This window comes from Capra hircus, chromosome 10 (genome assembly GCF_001704415.2).
Source record: "Capra hircus breed San Clemente chromosome 10, ASM170441v1, whole genome shotgun sequence".
NCBI classification, from domain to species: domain Eukaryota; kingdom Metazoa; phylum Chordata; class Mammalia; order Artiodactyla; family Bovidae; genus Capra; species Capra hircus.
Genome location: NC_030817.1, coordinates 63,090,142 through 63,109,978, shown reverse-complemented (window position 1 = coordinate 63,109,978; position 19,837 = coordinate 63,090,142). Strand labels below are relative to the sequence as shown.

The 19,837-nt window shown below is 33.7% G+C and overlaps 1 protein-coding gene across 1 annotated transcript in view; it reads right to left on the bottom strand.

The window, feature by feature from the left end:
- MDGA2 (MAM domain containing glycosylphosphatidylinositol anchor 2) overlaps nucleotides 1–19,837 on the bottom strand; it is a 928,200-nt gene that overhangs the window by 46,933 nt on the left and 861,430 nt on the right. Inside the window, exons 11-14 of the mRNA XM_018054380.1 lie at nucleotides 14,739–14,916; nucleotides 10,882–10,902; nucleotides 3,266–3,421; nucleotides 2,630–2,788 (exon numbers count right to left, since the gene is read on the bottom strand). Coding sequence (XP_017909869.1) covers nucleotides 2,630–2,788; nucleotides 3,266–3,421; nucleotides 10,882–10,902; nucleotides 14,739–14,916 — 514 coding nt within the window. The remainder of the gene's footprint in view (nucleotides 1–2,629; nucleotides 2,789–3,265; nucleotides 3,422–10,881; nucleotides 10,903–14,738; nucleotides 14,917–19,837) is intronic.

The following is a 19,837-nucleotide window of genomic DNA, read 5'->3' as shown; positions in this document are numbered from 1 at the left end:
ATCAAACCAGTCAATCCTTAAGGAAATCAGCCCTGACTATTCATTGGAAGGACTGATGCTGAAGCTGAACTCCAATACTTTGGCAACCTCATGCAAAGAGTCAACTCATTAGAAAAGCCCCTGATGCTGGGAAAGACTGAAGGCAGGAAGAGAAGGGGAGAGGCAGAGGATGAGATAGTTAGATGCCATCACCAATTCGGTGGACATGAGTTTCAGTAAACTCTGGGAGATGGTGAAGGACAGGGAAGCCTGGTGTGCTGCTCTCCATGGGGTAGCAAAGAGTTGGACACAACTGAGCGACTGAACAACAATCTTCTCCATGCTTATCTCTGACTATTGAAAATGCGCCCTTCTTTCATAGAGAAACGTTTCCCTTTGTCCCAAGCACTCCCTTATCCTCCAAATAGATAAAGATCCACAGTCCCGTGCCAAGCTCTGTAGAGCTAGATATGCATCACCATTCAGAATTTTATCTTATTTTATAGTTAAGAGTGTATGTCTTATATAATATATAATCTGTTTTAGTTCTTAAACTAAAGTTTAGTTCTTTAGCTCTTAAGAACTAAAACAGAATTCCACAATTAAACACAATAATATTTTTGCTGAAAATAGTACATATGTTCATATTCATTTGGATAAATAAAGACTACACATGGGTTTATATCAGTTCAGGCCATAGATTCTAACATATGCAGATCAGGCTAGAAAGTGGTTGCCAAATAATTAAATTTAAAACAGTTTGTGTTCAGTGGTTTTGATTTTATAATTACACATAAAGAATTGTAGATCTGTATGAACTCCTTCTGTTCCCTATCTCCCTACTCTTAACAAGTTTATTAGGTTTTTTCTTGAGGTTATGTGGTATTCTGCCTAGCATGATTGTGTAATTACTCATCTTAGCCTCTGTTACCTTAGGATCTCTAAGGGAAGGAACTGTGTCTTCATCTTTGTATGTTTTTCAGGATCAAGGATATTCTTAAGTCCTACTAGGTATGTTAGGCACACTTTACAAACAAGAAGCTATCACACCAATATTTCAAATGGGTAGATACTGCTAAAAGCACTTGTCTTCCAAATATGGCCACACTTCTTTTCACGGTTCCAGAGATCAAGTTGCCAACATCCGCTGGATCATGGAAAAAGCAAGAGAGTTCCAGAAAAAAACATCTATTTCTGCTTTATTGAATATGCCAAAGCCTTGACTGTGTGGATCACAATAAACTGTGGAAAATTCTGAAAGAGATGGGAATACCAGAGCACCTAACCTGCCTCTTGAGAAATCTGTGTGCAGGTCAGGAAGCAACAGTTAGAACTGGACATGGAACAACAGACTGGTTCCAAATAGGAAAAGGAGTACGTCAAGGCTGATTATTGTCACCCTGCTTATTTAACTTCTATGCAGAGTACATCATGAGAAATGCTGGACTGGAAGAAACACAAGTTGGAATCAAGATTGCTGGGAGAAATATCAATAACCTCAGATATGCAGATGACACCACCCTTAGGGCAGAAAGTGAAGAGGAACTAAAAAGCCTCTTGATGAAAGTGAAAGAGGAGAGTGAAAAAGTTGGCTTAAAGCTCAACATTCAGAAAACGAAGATCATGGCATCCGGTCCCATCACTTCATGGGAAATAGATGGGGAAACAGTGGAAACAGTGTCAGACTTTATATTTTGGGGCTTCAAAATCACTGCAGATGGTGAATGCAGCCATGAAATTAAAAGATGCTTACTCCTTGGAAGAAAAGTTATGACCAACCTAGATAGCATATTCAAAAGCAGAGACATTACTTTGCCAACAAAGGTCCGTCTAGTCAAGGCTATGGTTTTTCCAGTGGTCATGTATGGATGTGAGAGTTGGACTGTGAAGAAGGCTGAGCACTGAAGAATTGATGCTTTTGAACTGTGGTGTTGGAGAAGATTCTTGAGAGTCCCTTGGACTGCAAGGAGATCCAACCAGTCCATTCTGAAGGAGATCAGCCCTGGGATTTCTTTGGAAGGACTGATGCTAAAGCTGAAACTCCAGTACTCTGGCCACCTCATGTGAAGAGTTGACTCATTGGAAAAGACTCTGATGCTGGGAGGGATTGGGGGCAGGAGGAGAAAGGGACGACAGAGGATGAGATGGCTGGATGGCATCACCGACTCGATGGATGTGAGTGTGAGTGAACTCCTGGAGTTGGTGATGGACAGGGAGGCCTCGCGTGCTGCGATTCATGGAGTCGCAAAGAGTCTGACACGACTGAGCGACTGAACTGAACTGAACTGAACTGAATATACATTGAGTCATTATCCAAGCACATTTCTTTGGAAAGAAACAGTGTAAATTATGCTGGTATTGAGTCCCAAGAAGATCTCATGAAGAATTTAACCTAATTTAGGTTGGCCTAAATTAGGATTCCAGAGGAGGTAGGTAATGCCCCAAAATTTCAAATTCTAATCTAAATTTGGGAAATTAGAACATGATGGGGTAACATTCTTTGCATCTTATTGTCCATGTGCAGTTGAGCCATTAAAAATTTAATGATGATATTCTTTGACTAAAATTGACTTCATCCTATGTGTTTGTGAACCTTTTTGTTCCAAGTTATGATTTACTTTAGAAGAAACAGTAACATTTGCCATCTCACCTATATGTTGTCCATACATGTGATAAAAGAAGCTGAAACAATATGCAGTGTTCGTGGGTCCATAAGGGTTTTTGGGAGCTATGCTGAAAACAGGGCTGAGAAGTCGAGCCTTTTCTCCTTCCAATCTGGGTCGAGATGTCTCAATGTACATGTAAAAACCTTTGAAAAGACAAAATAAAATGTGTAGGCAAATTATTAGTAGGTGACATGAAATTTAAAATCAGTGAAAGGTTAGAATTTTTGTATATATTAATAGTAAAATTAATAGGAGAGTCTGCATCTTATTTATAAAAATCTATATATGCAAACAATATAAAAATAAATAATATACATAATTAAAAATAAATTTTTAAAAATGTATAAAAATGAGGCAAAACTGGAATTTTAGACTTGAATTGTCAAAAAAATTTCCTAATCTCTTTATACAGGTCAGTAAGTTGTCAGTGAAAATTAATGATTACAAACTTTGTAAATAACTGAATACTTGATATGGTAAATAAAAAATTTCATGTTTTGTTCCAAAATATTTAAATCTATAGCTAAACATTCTCTTGCATTTCACATTTAGCATAATAGCATTTTTTAAAGTCCAAGGCTGGAGTATGATTGTGAACACACCATTTCATACCCTCATACCTTCTTTGGAGCCACTACGATCAGCATTAGGTCCAGTGTTTGGAGTATATTTTGTATTTCTTGTTGCAGTACTTTGTTTTGTCCAGTCAAAATTATCTGTATCATCTTGGGTGAACAAACAAATGTTACCGTCTTCAAATCCACAGTGAAATTCTCCTGTTGGCAAATTTTAATTACAATAAGTTAAATTAATACAAACACTGCAATAGTCTTCTAAGAAAAATTTAAAACATACAGCAATAATAATGCAAAGTTGCAATAATGGCACCATAGCCAAAATAATGTACAATATGACAATTAAAAGCTACTTCAATTTTAATGGAAATGAAAAATAATCTTGATATGTAAATCAGCCTCTTATTTAACAATTTAAACCCAAACCATTTTCCTCTGAAATATCCAAATAATTGAAATTAAAGAATGTGCTGCCTGCTTGAATTATGGCTGAAGAATTTCCTAACTTTCCTTCTTCAAGTATAGGAACAATCCAAAACGAACAATTAGAAAACGGTCTTAATTTAATTACCTGATGGTACTTTAAAGCTGTCTACCTTGAGCCTACAGTATTTCACACCACATCTGCAGATGCTCTCACGCATACTCATTTGCACAAATTGAGGCTTATTAAGGAAAGATACTGGCAAATTTTTTTTAAAAAGTAGTTATCTTTCATACTTTATTTGAATGTGGATTTGCAAGATGCTTAAAATTCACTAGAAGTAAAGTAATGAAAGTCGCTCAGTCGTGCCTGACTCTTTGCAACCCGTGGACTGCCTGTGGAATTCTCTAGGCCAGAATACTCCAGGGGATCTTCCCAACAGAGGGATCAAACCCAGGTCTCCTGCATTGCAGGCAGATTCTTTACAAGCAGAGCCACAAGGGAAGCGGCTTGGACAATAAAGCATCTGCCTGCAATGTGGGAAACCCTGGTTTGATCCCTGGCTTGGGAAGATGCTCTGGAGAAGGAAATGGCAAACCCATTCCAGTACTCTTGCCTGGAAAATTCCATGGACAGAGGAGCCTTGTAGGCTACAATCCATGGGGTCACAAAGATTTGGAGACGACTGAGCGGCTTCACTTCAAAGTAATGAAGAGGTTTTATGAAGAACCTGTGGAAGGACTGGGATTTCTTGGATGCCAGCCACATGCTGAGCTCAGACCAAACAACAAGTTCAGAGAATGGTAGTAATGTTTCCAGGGATTAAAGGGTTTTCTTACTGGAATGGGCCCTGCTTGAAACACAGGAGTAACTAATATCTTTAACTGAAAAAAATAAAGCAAGCTTGCATTATTTCACTCAAACTTTAAGAACTCTATAAAAATACAGAAATACTAACTCATGAGGTTCACAGAAAAGAAAGTTTTGGCTAATTTCAGCTAGTAAATAATGAAGTCAAAACTGAGTACAGGTTTCCTTCAATTCATAAAGTTAAAGACATCTAAATAATAAAGACTCCCATATTTTCCCCCTGCAATGGGTTAAATTTATAAAATATTCTTGGGAGTGGAGCCCTTGAAGTTGGAACCATGCTCCTGAATTAATCTGTGTTTCTACCCACTAAAAATGAAATGTCAAAAAAGGGAGTTAATAAAATTATCTCATTTTCAGTAGCATCAAAAAGAATAAAATATCTAAGAATAAACTTAGCAAAATATATGAAAGACTTATACACTGAAAACTATAACACATTGATGACAGAAATTAAAGAAGATAAAAATAAATGGAAAGACATCTTACATTCTTGGATTGGAAGAATTAGTACAGTTAAAATATCTTTACTACCCAAGGTGACCCTTAGGGTCAATGCATCCTCTCTGAAAATACATGTGGCATTTTTTTTTAAACAGAAATAGAAAAAAAAAAGTTCCTAAAACTCTTATGGAACCACAAAAAACTTGTATACTATTGGTTGGAATATAAATTGGTACAGCTATTATGAAAAAGAGTATGAAGTTTCCGTAAAAAAATCTAAAGACAGAAACACCATATTGTCCAGTAATATCTCTTAAGAACACACATCCAAAGAAAATGAAATGAATACCTAAAAGAGATATGTGCTCTCCATGTTCATTGCAGTATTATTTGCAAAATAATATTATTTGGAAGACAAATATTATTTGAAAAATGGTATTATTTGAAAGTTGTTCAGTCATGTCTGACTCTCTGTGACCCCATGGACTCATACAGTCCTAACCTAAGTTTCCATTAATGGATGAATGAGTAAAGAAGTTATGGCAGATATATGCAATAGGATATCATTTAGCCTTAAAAATGATTATCCTGCCATTTGCAATAACATGGATGAACCTGGAGGACAATATGATTCTCTTGACAACAAATGATATTTGGTTTTAGTTAAAAATGTCAATCAAAAGATTTTTTTTTAAAGAGCCTTCTGAATAGAAAGACCTCCTCAATTAAATTTAAAACATAAGTTTTTTGAGGCTAATGAAGAACAAGACTGTGACAAAATTTCATGGACTTACTCTATATAAATATTTTGGAAGTGGATATTTAGGATAAATAAGTTGATTTAAAGACTATGTAAGTCAATAAAATGCAAAAGGGCATTTAAGAGTAACTTGATTTATTGCCAACATATGAGGTCTCATATCACAATTATTATCATATTAAATGTAATATATATTTAAATATATTCTTGAAATCATTTTATTATATTAAATAGAATTTTAAATAAACTACAGTTTTATACATAAGCCAACATACATTCAAACCATTCAAAAAATTTTATTATCAAATGATCTTTTTTGGAAGAAATATTGCTAAATAGTAGTTTAAGAGTTAATGATGGATAAGTCACTTATCAATTATAAATAATATATGAGAAGAAAGATTTGGCAACATTTTCTTCATTTTTAGAAATAACTTAGAATTATAATAGAAATACTTAATGTTTGTATTGTTGCTGTTGTTCATTCATTAAGTTATATCTGGCTCTTTGCGACCCCATTAACTGCAGCATCCCAGGCTTCCCTGTCCTTCACTATCTCTCTGAGTTTGCTCAAACTCATGTCCATTGAGTAGGTGATGCCATCCAACCATCTCATTCTCTGCTGTCCCTTTCTCCTTCTGCCTTCAATCTTTCAAAGCATCAGGGTCTTTTCCAAAGAGTCATTTCTTCCCATAAGGTAGCCAAAGTCCTGGAGCTTCAGCTTCAAGAAGCAAGCATCTTTTATTTTCATGACTGCAGTCACCATCCACAGTGATTTTGGAGCCCAGGGAGATAAAATCTTTCACTGCTTCCACTTTTCCCCCATCTGTTTGCCATGAAGTAATGGGACTGGATGCCATGACTTTCATTTTTTGAATGTTGAGTTTTAAGTTAACTTTCTCACTCTCATCTATTACTCCATTAGGGGGTTCTTTAGTTCCTCTTTGCTTTCCACCATTACGTGGTATCATACGCATACCTGAGGTTATTGATATTTCTTTCTCACAATCCCAGCTTGTGAGTCATCCAGTGGCATTTCGCATGTATTCTGCATGTAAGTTAAGATAAGCAATGTGACAATACACAGCCTTGACGTACTCCTTTCCCAATTTTGAACCAGTCTGCTGTTCCATGTCCAGTTCTAACTGTTGCTTCTTGTCCTACATACAGGTTTTTCAGGAGCCAGTTAAAATAGTCTATTTCCATCTCTTTAAGAATTTTCCACAGTTTGTTGTGATCCACACAAAGGTTTTAGTGTAGTCAATAAAACATAAGTAGATGTTTTTCTGAAATTCCCTTGCTTTATTCTATGATCCAGCAGCTGTTGACAATTTGATCTCTGGTTCCTCTGCCTTTTCTAAATCCCGTTTGTACATCTGGAAGTTCTCAGTTCATGTACTGTTGAAGGCTTGCTTGAAGGATTTTGAGCATTATTTTTCTAGCAAGTGAAATGAGTGCAATTTTATGGTAGTTTGAACATTGTACAGCATTGCCCTTCTTAGGGATTTGAATGAAAACTGACCTTTTCCAGTCCTGTGGCTACTGCTGAATTTCCGGCATATCGAGTGCAACACTTTTACAACATCATCTTTTAGGATTTTAAATAGTTCAGCTGGAATTTCATCACCTTAATTAGCTTTGTCTGTGGTAGTGCTTCCTATGGCCTATTTGACTTCACCCTCCAGGATGTCTGGCTCCAGGATCACTAGGTGAGTGATCACACCATCGTGGTTATCTGAGTCATTAAGACCTTTTTTGTACAGTTCTCCTGTGTATTCTTGCCACCTCTTTTCAGTTTCTTCTGCTTCTGTTAGATCCATAACATTTCTTTCCTTTATCGTGCCCATCCTTGCATGAAATGTTCCCTTGATATCTGCAGTTTTCTTGAAGAGGTCTCTAGTCATTCCCTTTTCAGTGTTTTCCTCTATTTCTTTGCATTGCTCATTGAAGAAGGCTTTTTTATCTCTCCTTGCTATTCTCTGACATTCTGCATTCAGCTGGGTATATCTTTCCCTTTCTCTTTTGCCTTTTGCCTCTCTTCTTTTCTCAGCTATTTGTAAGGCCTCATAATTTGTAAGGCAAGATAATCACGTTGCCTTCTTGCATTTCTTTTTCTAAGGGTTGGTTTTAGTCATCTACTCCTGTACAATGTTACAAACCTCTGTTCATAGTTCTTCAGGCACTCTGTCTGTCGATCTAAGCCCTTGAATCTATTTGTTACCTCCACTGTATAATCATAAGGGGTTTGATTTAGGTCATACCTAACAGGCTCAGTGGTTTTCCTTATATTCTTCAATTTAAGCCTGAACTTTGCAATGAGGAGGTGATGATCTGAGCCACAGGGAACTTCAGGTCTTGTTCTATCTGACTGTATAGAGCTTCTCCATTTTTGGCTGCAAGAATATAATCAATTTGATTTTGGTATTGACCATCTGGGGATGTCCATGTGTAGAGTCGTCTCTTTTGTTGTTGAACGAGGGTGTTTACTATGATCAGTGTTTTCTTCGCAAAACTCTGTTAGCCTTTGTCCTGCATAATGGTTTTAATTACAGTGTTTTCTCAGATTATTTTCCTTTGAACTGCTTCATTTTCTCTTTCACTTCAATTGCATTAACAATATCATTACTGGGAAGGTACCTTTTAGTAAATCGTGGAGAATAAATACTAAGTAAGTTGTAGCTAATTAAAATGATAGCAAAATAATAGTAACATAAAACAAGTTTGCCAGAGGCTGAGGTACAAGGAACCTGAACTGCAAAGCAACACAAACCAATTTTAGGGGTAATGAAACCTTGTGGTGACAGCTACATGACTGTTTAAACTGGTCAACTCTTCTTTCAGAATTGTACACAAAATATGGTAAATTTTATCATGTGTAGGTTATACCTTGAAAATAAATGACAAAATTTAAAATATTGTAGCATTTAAGGAAAGTAGGTAAAAGTAGACTTAGGGAATGAAAAATTAACTTTCCTTAGCAAAAATCTAAAATAAAACATGACCTTCTTATACACATTGGCCTATTTTCTTTTCTTACTGAATAATGCATAGCTAGTGTATTGAAGACCCGAATCCATAACGAATGACTTTGATAAAGTACTGTTATCTGTGTTTGGGACCTGGAGGGAGTAATGAAGGTTAAAAAAAATCAATTAATAAGAAAAAATGCATTTGACTGTCAAAAATATAAAAATAATTACTTTCTTTTGATAACAGAGAAATCATTAGGTAGTATTTACTCATTTCTTTTTTCTAAACAACTCTCATATTCTACCATATTGACTATCATTAAAAAAATTCAAAAGGTACACAACCAATGGAAATTTTGGTATAGAATGTTATGCTGGAAATTACTTTAAAAATAGAAAATCCAATGCATCATTTGGATTTCCATTTCACACATGTGAAGTCCTTGCTGAAGAAGAGAAGTCAATAACTGTGACCTGAAGGACACAAGTTTTAAAGGAAGCATGCAAATTCTAATAAATATTGTCCATCTTTAGGGCACATTTCTGGCTTAAATAACTTCTGAACACTGTACACCAGACAAATGGAGCTTTGTCCAGTTACTATGTATGTGAACATGATCCCTTTTCAATGACAGGCGAGCCTTTCTTCACCTTCTTTACCCGAGGGAACTCTATTAAACTTTCAGGATCCAGCGTTGATATTATCTCTTCTGTAAGATTTTCTCAGCTGCCATAAAATAATGGTGCTCATTATATTGGACTGAGGTAATCAGTTAACAATCACTTCCTGTCTATAAATATGCATGCATTTTGTTCAGTAGATAGACTGTTCAAAATTCTTTCCTTGAATTGAAATACTTGTCAACTTGCCCCTGTAATTACTTTTAATCTTTCTATGATAACTATTTTTAAACATTTCCACTGAAAGTGCAGTCAGAGAACTTACCTTCAAAGGAATTATAGTCAATATAGTAATTAATTATCAATAGTACCCTGAGTAGAAGCCAGGGAGAATTTTATTTATGCCATTAATTCATCTTGAAACTGTCATGTATTTGTTCTTTTAACAAATGATCATTGGACACCTGCTAAACATGAGATGCCATTATAGACACAAAGAGTGAAATATAGAGAGAAACTAGAAATGGATTTAGTTCTTAAGTATCTTACAGTTTACTGGAGGATATGAGAAAATAAAAAATAACTTCTACATAGATGAAGATAAATTGTAATTGAAAATCAAAATGAGGGAGTAATTAGTGGAGGAAGAAGCATTTGTGCTAAACATTATAAGAAAAATGAACCTCAAAGAGCTGATAATAATAGCTGCATTAAAAGGTCATTGAGGTGATTAAATGAACTTTTATGCATTGAGGCAAGATGTGAACAATAAAGGTCTATAAAAATATTCAGTATTAGTGTTTGGTTATGCAAAAGCAGAGTAAAAGAGAATCTTTGGGAGGAAACACAGCAGGAATAGAGGTTATGTAATTTGGCCTTTGTTATATAATCAGTTAAAGGCCAAAAGAGAAAAGAGAATACAGTAAAATGCAAAAACAGATTTGGACATTTTCTTCACTAAGGATAGGAAATTAAGAATGTTTAATGGATAGGAGTAAGAGTACAAAGATGGCTCTTCTTTCTTTGTTAGACCAGAACAATATCTTGCTAGACACAAAATAAGGGACAAAAATTGATTCTTAATTTTAAAATGAAATATTAAGAGGATGGTGATCAAATTACTTTTTCTTCATATAAGATTGGAATATAGAATAGTGATTAGTGAAAAATCTTGATTGAACCATTAAAATACCAACTTTCTAAGTGAATATGATATTTCATGAGTTGAATATAGAAATCAAAAGGTAAAAATTAAAGAAATAAATAATAGCAATACAAATAATATACAATACCACAAAAGGCATAAATAAACCACAGTTACACAAATAACAGTTGTTAAGCATGTTGGAGAAATGGCTGGATATTTAGGAAAAGTCAATAATCTATATTAAATTATTTGTCTTTATGCCCGTAGGATTCAAAGTTTACAATTAACGCTGGTTTTACTATTTCTAAGACATTCTATGTCAACCCAAATATGAGCAATTGATAAACAACCTTTGTATGTTTATGCATTTTTTATTTGTATAACTTGTCAAATATAGTGCCATTTTTAAAGTGAAAATATACTTACTCAAATGAGGATTAACAGGAGCTACAAGAAAAGCAAAAAATAATGTTAGCATGGCTTAAATGCCTTTTATAAATAAAAGACTAATCAGCGTCTCATAAGTGCCTAACTAAAACTTAATGATCTTCCCCACTGTGGCCAGAGAGAATTGTATCTGCAATCTATTTTGTTCTCGAAGACTGAATAGAATCTACTTTGGAACTCAGCAATAACAGCCTCAAAGTACCCAAATTATCAATGCTAAATGGCTTACGGGATTTGTTCATTTCCCAAGGTATAGAGTAGCTGATTTTTGTTATCTTAACCAGTGTTAAACAAAACCAAGTAATCAAAACTGAGGCTGACAAGCTATACTTTTGATGTTTTAAGAATGAATGCAATTATCTAACAGAGAACACACTTTAGTTTTTTTTTTTTTTTTGCTATATCTACTTCTGTTTAAAATATATGGTATATATGAAAATAAAGCAATCTTCATATCATGCCATTGTGTGTGAGCCAAAACAAATAGCTACTTTAATGCTGTTTTAATTACTTTCACACACACACACAGTTTTCAAATGATAGGTAATGCATTTGCATTTTTGCAATATTTATCTCAAGAAGAAATATTTATCTCAAAAATTGTGTTTACAGTGCCAATTGATTTCTACCTGAAAAGAAATGCATACTTTAACTATTACTGAAGCAAAACAAAACTATATCTAACCTAAGAGACAAAATGCTATCTGTATATATCGATTAAGCATTGATCACTCTGAGAGAAAATTTCATTCTGGATGAAAGAAAGCATTATTGCAGTCTCCTAAGATTAAAATGGGTTGCTAATCTAACCTCCAGAAGATTGTCTATTTTGTTGCTGGTTCCTAGTGTTTGCCATTAAGCACTTTTGTTAAACTTGGACACAGCAGTAAAATACAAAATGAATGTCATAAATACACACACATGCACAAAGCATCTTCATATAAAATTTTTACATTTAATATACTGAGATCAATTTTAACAAAGTGATTAGTTTATCAACGAATTACTTTTTACTATTTCTACATCAAGAAGACAGAGTATTCCCATTATTTTAGCTGTTCTACTTGTACTTGCCCCATTGCAAATTATGAAATGAATAACATAGAGAAGGGACTATACATTTATTAGTTCCACTGAAAAACAAACAAAAATAATCCCTTTCTTGCACGGTGCATGCATGCTAAGTTGCTTCAGTCATGTCCAGGTCTTTGCAATCTTATGGACCATATCCCACCAGTCTCTGTCCATATGATTCTCCAGGCAAGGATACTGGAGTGGGTTGCCAGGCCCTTCTCCAGGTGATCTTTCACACCCAGTTATCAAACCTGTATCTCATTATGTCCCTTGCATTGCAGGTGGATTTTTTACCACTAGTGCCAGCTGGAAAGCCTCAAGGTATCAGTATGTTTTAGTTTGAAAATTAATTATTGAAATTAAAATTATTTTATAATTAGGATAACTTTTGATTTTATATATAGTTTTTGAAAGAAGTAAACATCTTTGAATTATAATTTAGTTCTAAGCAATGTCACAGCTACATGTAACCTGTGACCAGACCAAATTTTGAGACTTCTAAAATATTTTAGTCAGCAAATTCACTGCAAACATCAGGATTAATCTTGTAAAAATTTGCCATTCTAATTTGAAATATTGCAGTGAGTCTACTTTTCTTCTTTAAAACTATCAATAGCATGTTGAATTTCTTAAGGATGCCTATATATACAATGTATGCTTACACACACTAAAGTATACTTTACCCAAATCCATAGTATATAAAAGCAAATTTTAATTAAAATGTTTAAGATTTTAATAAGCATGACAAGTTATAAAGATAGTTAAAAAAAGTTGGAACTAAACACAGTACTGATTTTCCAGATTTATTTTTCATTTCTGTTTGTTACATCAGAGTTTTCAATAAAAATTAAATTGAGTTTCTGAAGATTTTTTTCTATATCTCTGTAAGACAAGTTCTAATGATTCCTATAAACTGAGCAAATAGGTAAAGATTTCTGTCATTTAGGAGTGATCTCTAGTTTTCATTAGTTAGTCATGTCATATAGTTGTTTAATGCGACAGGACACTGAAACCTTCTGGGTCTTAATATCTTCACCTTTAAAAGAATGAGTATTAATTACGGTTTCCAGTGCCCTCCATATTACGTAGTTTGCAGTTTTACATCTTAGAGGAGAGGGAGCATAAATATTAGAAGGAGTAATTCATATTTTATAAAAATATTTGATGCTAAAACTTTAGACAATTATACTAAGATGTAATGTGGTTGTTTGTTGGATGGAATCATGAAAGTGATTACAGAATAACAATTGCTATTCTGCTCTAATATTTATATCATTAAGATAAAAATGTACATTGTAAAAAGAGTCATATTCAAGAAAATATATGCAGTGATTCTAATGTTTTTATATTCCTTGATCTTATATGACTATTCCACTATATATTCTATATTTCATTTTTTAATGAAAATTGAATTTGTCATGCCCAATGTGTACTCTGACTAATGAGAGCAAATACAGGTAATTTTATAACTCCAGTGAGGTTTTAATAATTTCACTTTATTTTTTACTTTGACAGTATTCACTGTTGCCCCCGTCAGTAGGAAAATATACTTAATGCTAAACAGAATGGAAAACTTCAGCTGCAAAAACCCTCATTCTATTATCTTTTAAACTCAAGCCTTAATCAAAAAGAAAAGTATTCCACTGAGGTAACAAAACATACACAACCTTGCAAAATACATTGATGATTTTAGAGCTAGGCTTTGAACACTATAAATTTCAGCTGAAAAATGCATATAAATTCCAAATGATAAAATATTAATCTGTCAGGTTATGAACAATAATATCATATCAATCAACATTATTCCTATTTGAACTATTATAAAGGTTTTGATCAACTTTGTCACAGTTTTACACTATTTTCTATATTTGTTTAAGGAGGACATTTAAATAGTAAAGAAATAGTAAATGTATATCATTTATAAAGGAAAACCATCGCTAAAACATACACATTAAATTTAGTGTTCTAAAGGAAAAAAAATGATGAAAAAAATCAACTAAGATGTTGTTCAATAAGTGAATGGTTAAACAAACAGTGGTACACCTATGCAATGGGATGTTACTTGACAATAAAGAATAATGAGCTATCAGGCTACACAAATATATGTAAAAGCTTTAAATGTATATTGCTAAATACAGTAAGTCAGTTTGGAAAGGTTATATGTTGCATTATTCCAACCCAACATTCTGGAAAATGCAAAACTGTGTAACATAAAGACTAATTTCTGATATAAACTATTGACTTTAATAATGTATAATATTTGTTAATCAATTGTTAACAATGTGCCACATTAATGTAAGATGTTAATTGTAGGGGAAGCTGTAACAGGGAGAGGGCATACATGGGAACACTGTACTTCCTACTCAATTTAATGTGAATTTAAAACTACTCCAAAAAATGAAAAAAACTCAAAAATTCAATCACATTTCCTAACTTCTTAATGATATAAACTTTAAAATCATTAAGAATTTGTAAAAAATGTATACATACTGCCTCATAACTATGACATAGAAAATAATAAGGCATTCATGACATTATCTCTGAGGTTCAAAGTTAATTAAGCATTTGTCTATACCTCTATATTCAAAACTAAATAGTACAATTTATAATGATTAAGTATTACGGAATTTTTTTCTCACTTGGCTAACGGCCCAGAAAGTCAGTATGTTAAATTTTAGTTTGTGTCTAAATTTGGTAGATAGTTACAACTCTCTAGTTAGTTTAGTATATAAATAAATTCTTTTAAACAAAAAGCTACTTACCACTATATTTGATGACACGAATTGTTGAATCTCCTTCACCAAATTTGGTGAGAGGAGTCAGTCGGACTTCATAAGCCTCTGGTTTTATTAGCTCAGTCAAGTTATATGTAATTAATTCTCCCTTTTGGATATTTCCATTTATTTTAATCTCTTGTTCCCACCATCGCTGCTGTCCAGCCTGAAATTAAAAGAATTATATAATAATGTTTCTGATAATTTTAACTGTGTGTTGATCATGTGGTTAAGAATACTATTGCTAGAGATTCTTTAGGGCCTAGGACAAAGTTATATTTCATTAAAGATGTACCTTTATTTCTGACATTCAACAGTATGGTTCACTTTTACTTTAAATATCAAACCCTTTGGTGTCACAGATTAAAATGAAGATGGTCTCTTTTTTTGGATGCTAAGTTGCTTCAGTCATGTCCAACTCTTTGTGACCCTATGGACTGTTGCCCAGCAGGCTCCTATGTCCATGGGATTCTCCAATCAGGTATACTGGAATGGGTTGCCATGCCCTCCTCCAGGGGATCTTCCTAACCCAGGGATTTTAAATCTGTGTCTCTTATATCTCCTGTGTTGTAAGTGGGTTCTTTATACCTAGTGTCATTTGGGAAACCCTTGCTTTGGATAGGACTTGGGTTTTCATTCCTTACCACTGCCAAACTATAAGAATCAAAGTTCAAGTTTGTCTGGGTTGGTTAATAACTGAAGGCAAAAGCAATATATATACTATATATGTTAATATGTCTATACCATTGTTGTTTATTCACTAAATCATGTCTGACTCTTTGGGACCACATGGACTATAACCAGCCAGGCTCCTCTGTCCATGGGATTTCCCAGACAAGAATACTGGGGTGAGTTGCCATTTTTTTCCCAGGGGATCTTCCTAACCCAAGGATTAGACCTGTGTTCCCTGTATTGGCAGACAGATTCTTTACTGCTAAGCCACCAGGGCGGGGAGGTGGTGGGGGATGGAAAATAACATATATATATATATATACACATATAGATATATTTTCACATATTTGTTTATTTGCTTGTTTTCTGAGGGTGGGTTACTGTTAATTATATAGCCTAGCCTGCTATATTTCTAGAATTGAAAATTTCAAGTACATGCTATTAGCACAAGATTAGACAAATGACAAAGAAAAGAATGAAATTGAACAGAAAGCCCATATATTAATTTGTGTAGGGAATTGTTCACGTAGAAGACATGAAAATATATACCACTCAATTGCTTGGGTATATAAAAAAATACATAAATGTATCTTAGAAAGAATAGTCTCAGGAAAATCAAATACTTAAATTTAAAAGATAAAAGTTAAATCTTTAGAAAAACACAGAAGAATGTGGTTATGATCTCACACAAGGTGTTATATTCTTAAACAGAATAGAAAAGCATGAAGAAAAGACTAATAAATTAGTCAATCTTAAAATTGAAATTAACATTAAATTAAAAATTTTAACATAAATATTTTATCTCATCAGTGCTCCCCAAAAAACAGGTAAAATAAACGCAGAGGTTTGAAAAAAGATATTTAGAACAAATACAGTTAACCAGAATGTATTAAAACCCCCTATAACAAAATAAGAAAAATATTTCAATAGTAAAGAGTCTAATAGGAACAGGTATTTCATAAATGAGAAAGCCCAAATAACGAATTACAGAAAAGTCTTAACCTCATTGTGAATCAAGGAAGTGAAAATTAAAACCACAATATTATTTCCCATAAAAACAGAAGCTTATAAAGAAAACAACATTAAGGTTTGTTGTTAACACAAAACAAAGAATATTTATACCTGTCAAGAATCTGGAGCAGGGGAGGGTGGATGGGTAAGATATTAGTCTACTTACAAGCAAACAAGTTAGCCTGCAATAGTATCATGGGCCATCAGCAGAAGAATTCTGACTACTGGGACAGAGAAAAGGATTCACAACACAGAAGACAGCATAAGCTTTACTTTCAAACCAGTTCCCTTTGTCTCCCTATTACCCCACGGTGATGAAGGAGTGACGAGTTGGATCTTGCACATACCTTCTGTTTGTATCACATCTCTGGGATCCTGAGCTAAAAAGACTTAAGTCTTTTATAAGTGACAGTAAGTACCCAAATCTGTCCAACCACTGCCCAAGAGGGAGACTTTATATTCATTATACTAGACATTAAATGAGCTTTCCTTCTGCTCCACAGGAGGTCTCTATATTCTAAGGATGTTTGCTATGAAAATAACCTTGAAAAGATAGACTGGAATAAAAAGACAGTGCCTTTGCACATATTATGCAAAAAATCAAGAGATCTACAGAAAGCTCTCTTCTAATATAGTCTCTTCTAAATATAGTCTTGAGTATGTAAATTGGTAGAAGTATGGAGAGCAATTTGGCAATAAAAACACTATTACAATGAGAACAGATAAACTTGTATACACAGGAAACAGAAATATTTAAGGCATAGAAAACAGAATTATCTAAACATCAGTAGGAGATAGGATAATCAAATTGTAAGCTTTTAATAAAGCATAATTCAATATAGAGCATGAAAAATGAACCTAAGCCACAATACATCATCATAGATGGATTTAACAAAAGTAATATTGAGGTAAAATCAACTTTAAAGCAGATGTTTTATAAAATTTAAGTTCAAAATATGTACCTTGAAAAGGGATGCATAGACATACATTCAAGTATAAAGAAATGCAGAAAATAGTAAATACTTGGTCATGTGGGATAGGAGAGCATCAAGAAGAGAATTTGAAATTGTGAGGGGCTAGCAAAACACTCAGGTGATTTTAAATTTTTTAGATTGGTAGCAGGTATATAAAATACTTACATTATTTTGCCTACGCCTGAAATATTTCTCTTTGTTTTTCAAAGAGAGAATTTCAGAATAAGAGTTAGAAACAGGCAACCATGAGTTATCTTAAAGCTTTTTCTCCCTTGAATTTTAAGACTGTTTCCTTGTATCAACAGCTTCCCTCATCTACATCTGTGGCTACTCATCCACTTCTGTGCAGCTTTTCCTTTTCATGAGTTCAGAATGTTGATAGTCTCTGGAGTTTTGTATCTGATGTGGTTAATACTCTGTATAATGGTTCTCACTTTTAGGCAAGCATGAGAGTCATGGGACAATCGTGATTTAAAACCAAAAATTTCAAGTCTTAGCTGTCAGTAAGTATTTTGCTTCTGTGAAGTCTAGAAACATAATTTTTTGGTGAGTTTAGAAATACATAATTTTTAAAAAATCACCTTCTCCTTTACAGGGTAATTTGGAAGCAGGTGATCCAGGATCTGTATTTGGCACAGCTCAGCAGGGCTAGAGGTTTTGTCGCTAACCCGTCCAACTCATGCGACCCCATGGACTGTAGCCCATCAACTCTTCTGTCCATAGGATTTTGCAGGCAAGAATACTGGAACAGGTTGCCATTTCCTTCTCCACAGACAGGCTAGACCACAGCATTAATACTAGTGGTTTCTTCTATACTTCTATATTGATTACTGTCTAACTTGTGATGTCAGATCAGATAATAAACAACAAAAACATCCTGCTACATTAATTTGTATGTATCTGCATAGTGTATGTCCGTATACTATGCATCCGCCAGGCACCATGTTAACTGTATTATATCTACTGTATTCAGTCTAGCACAACCCTTAGTAAGCAGGAACTAATACCAGCCCTATTATACAAATTGATGAAACTGAGGCAGAAGGAAGTTTCTGTAGCTCTCCTAAGGTTGTCTGGAGAGTAGCAGCTACAAAATTTGGTTACACCCAAAATTACTTTATCTAGCATCATCTTCTCCTTTGCTTCCCCAGAATGTATTACTCCCTTGTTTTCACTAGCATTTTTATATATTTAGTTATAATACAATTAATAGTACTTTTTTGCACATAGATTATAAACCAGGAACAATTTCTTCTTCTTATTTTTTTTTTTGCCTATAGTGTCTGATCATTAACTACATAACAATGTGACAAGATTAAATTCCAGTACACAGTGTATATTCAACTGACCCAATGAGTGGAGCAGGAAATCTAACTTAGTGATAACTGCATACAGTCACTATATTTACAAACACTGGTAAAAATGTACATAAAACCTAATTCAACAGAAAGTAATTTACTTCTGCATAGCTGATACTAGACATTACAAAGTTCCTATCTGTTTTGGAGACTAACAGTTCTACAAAATAATATAATATAAATGAAAATTTCTTTCCTTGTCTTTGGACTTTAATTATTATGTATGAACTAAGAGCAATGTACTATTATTTTAGATGATAAAAGTAGTTTAAACCCACAGAATTTTAACATTGTTATATTATCTAGAGGCATACAAATTTAATCAAGTATACTTTTCTGGATGTTAACTATGTTTAATATCACTCAATATTTATAACAGATCTCAAAAGGAAATTGTAGATATTCTGTTTCTATAATGAGATGCTCTACTCAAGTAATTTTAGTTGGCAGATACATTGATGCCGTTATTTATTAAAACTCTTCATAACTTCATATGTATATTAAAAAAGCAATAACTTTGATTCTAAATCTTTAACTTAAAGCTATAATGAAAGTATATATTTCAGCAGTTGAGAAATAAGCAATTAAACACTTCATATCATATCTCAGTGAACTGTGCAAAATGTAAAAATAGAAAACTAAATGCATATACATAAAAGAAAATACAACATTAGCCCACTGTTTGGAGGTAATACCACAAAACCCCCAGAGAACATAGGACCCAAACCATAACCAGAGTTGACAGTTCCAGAGCATACCCATGAGCATGTTGATATGAAAGCAATATGTAAAGTAGTTATCATTTCAATTTTTTTTTAAATTGTGTAACTTCTTTTTCTAGCAGATATATTCATTTCACATAATTTAGAGGACCTTTTTCACTATTTGAAGATGAAATGAGCCATAATTTTTCTGCATGCTAAGATCTGTAAACTGAAACATACACATGATCTGGAAATTCTTGCCAATCCAAGTTAAACTCAACATGCTCAGGGTTTGAACTTGATACTCTTAATCCAGTCACTCTGTGTAGTGGTTATCACCTAGGCAAGTACTTAGATGGGGCAAAGGC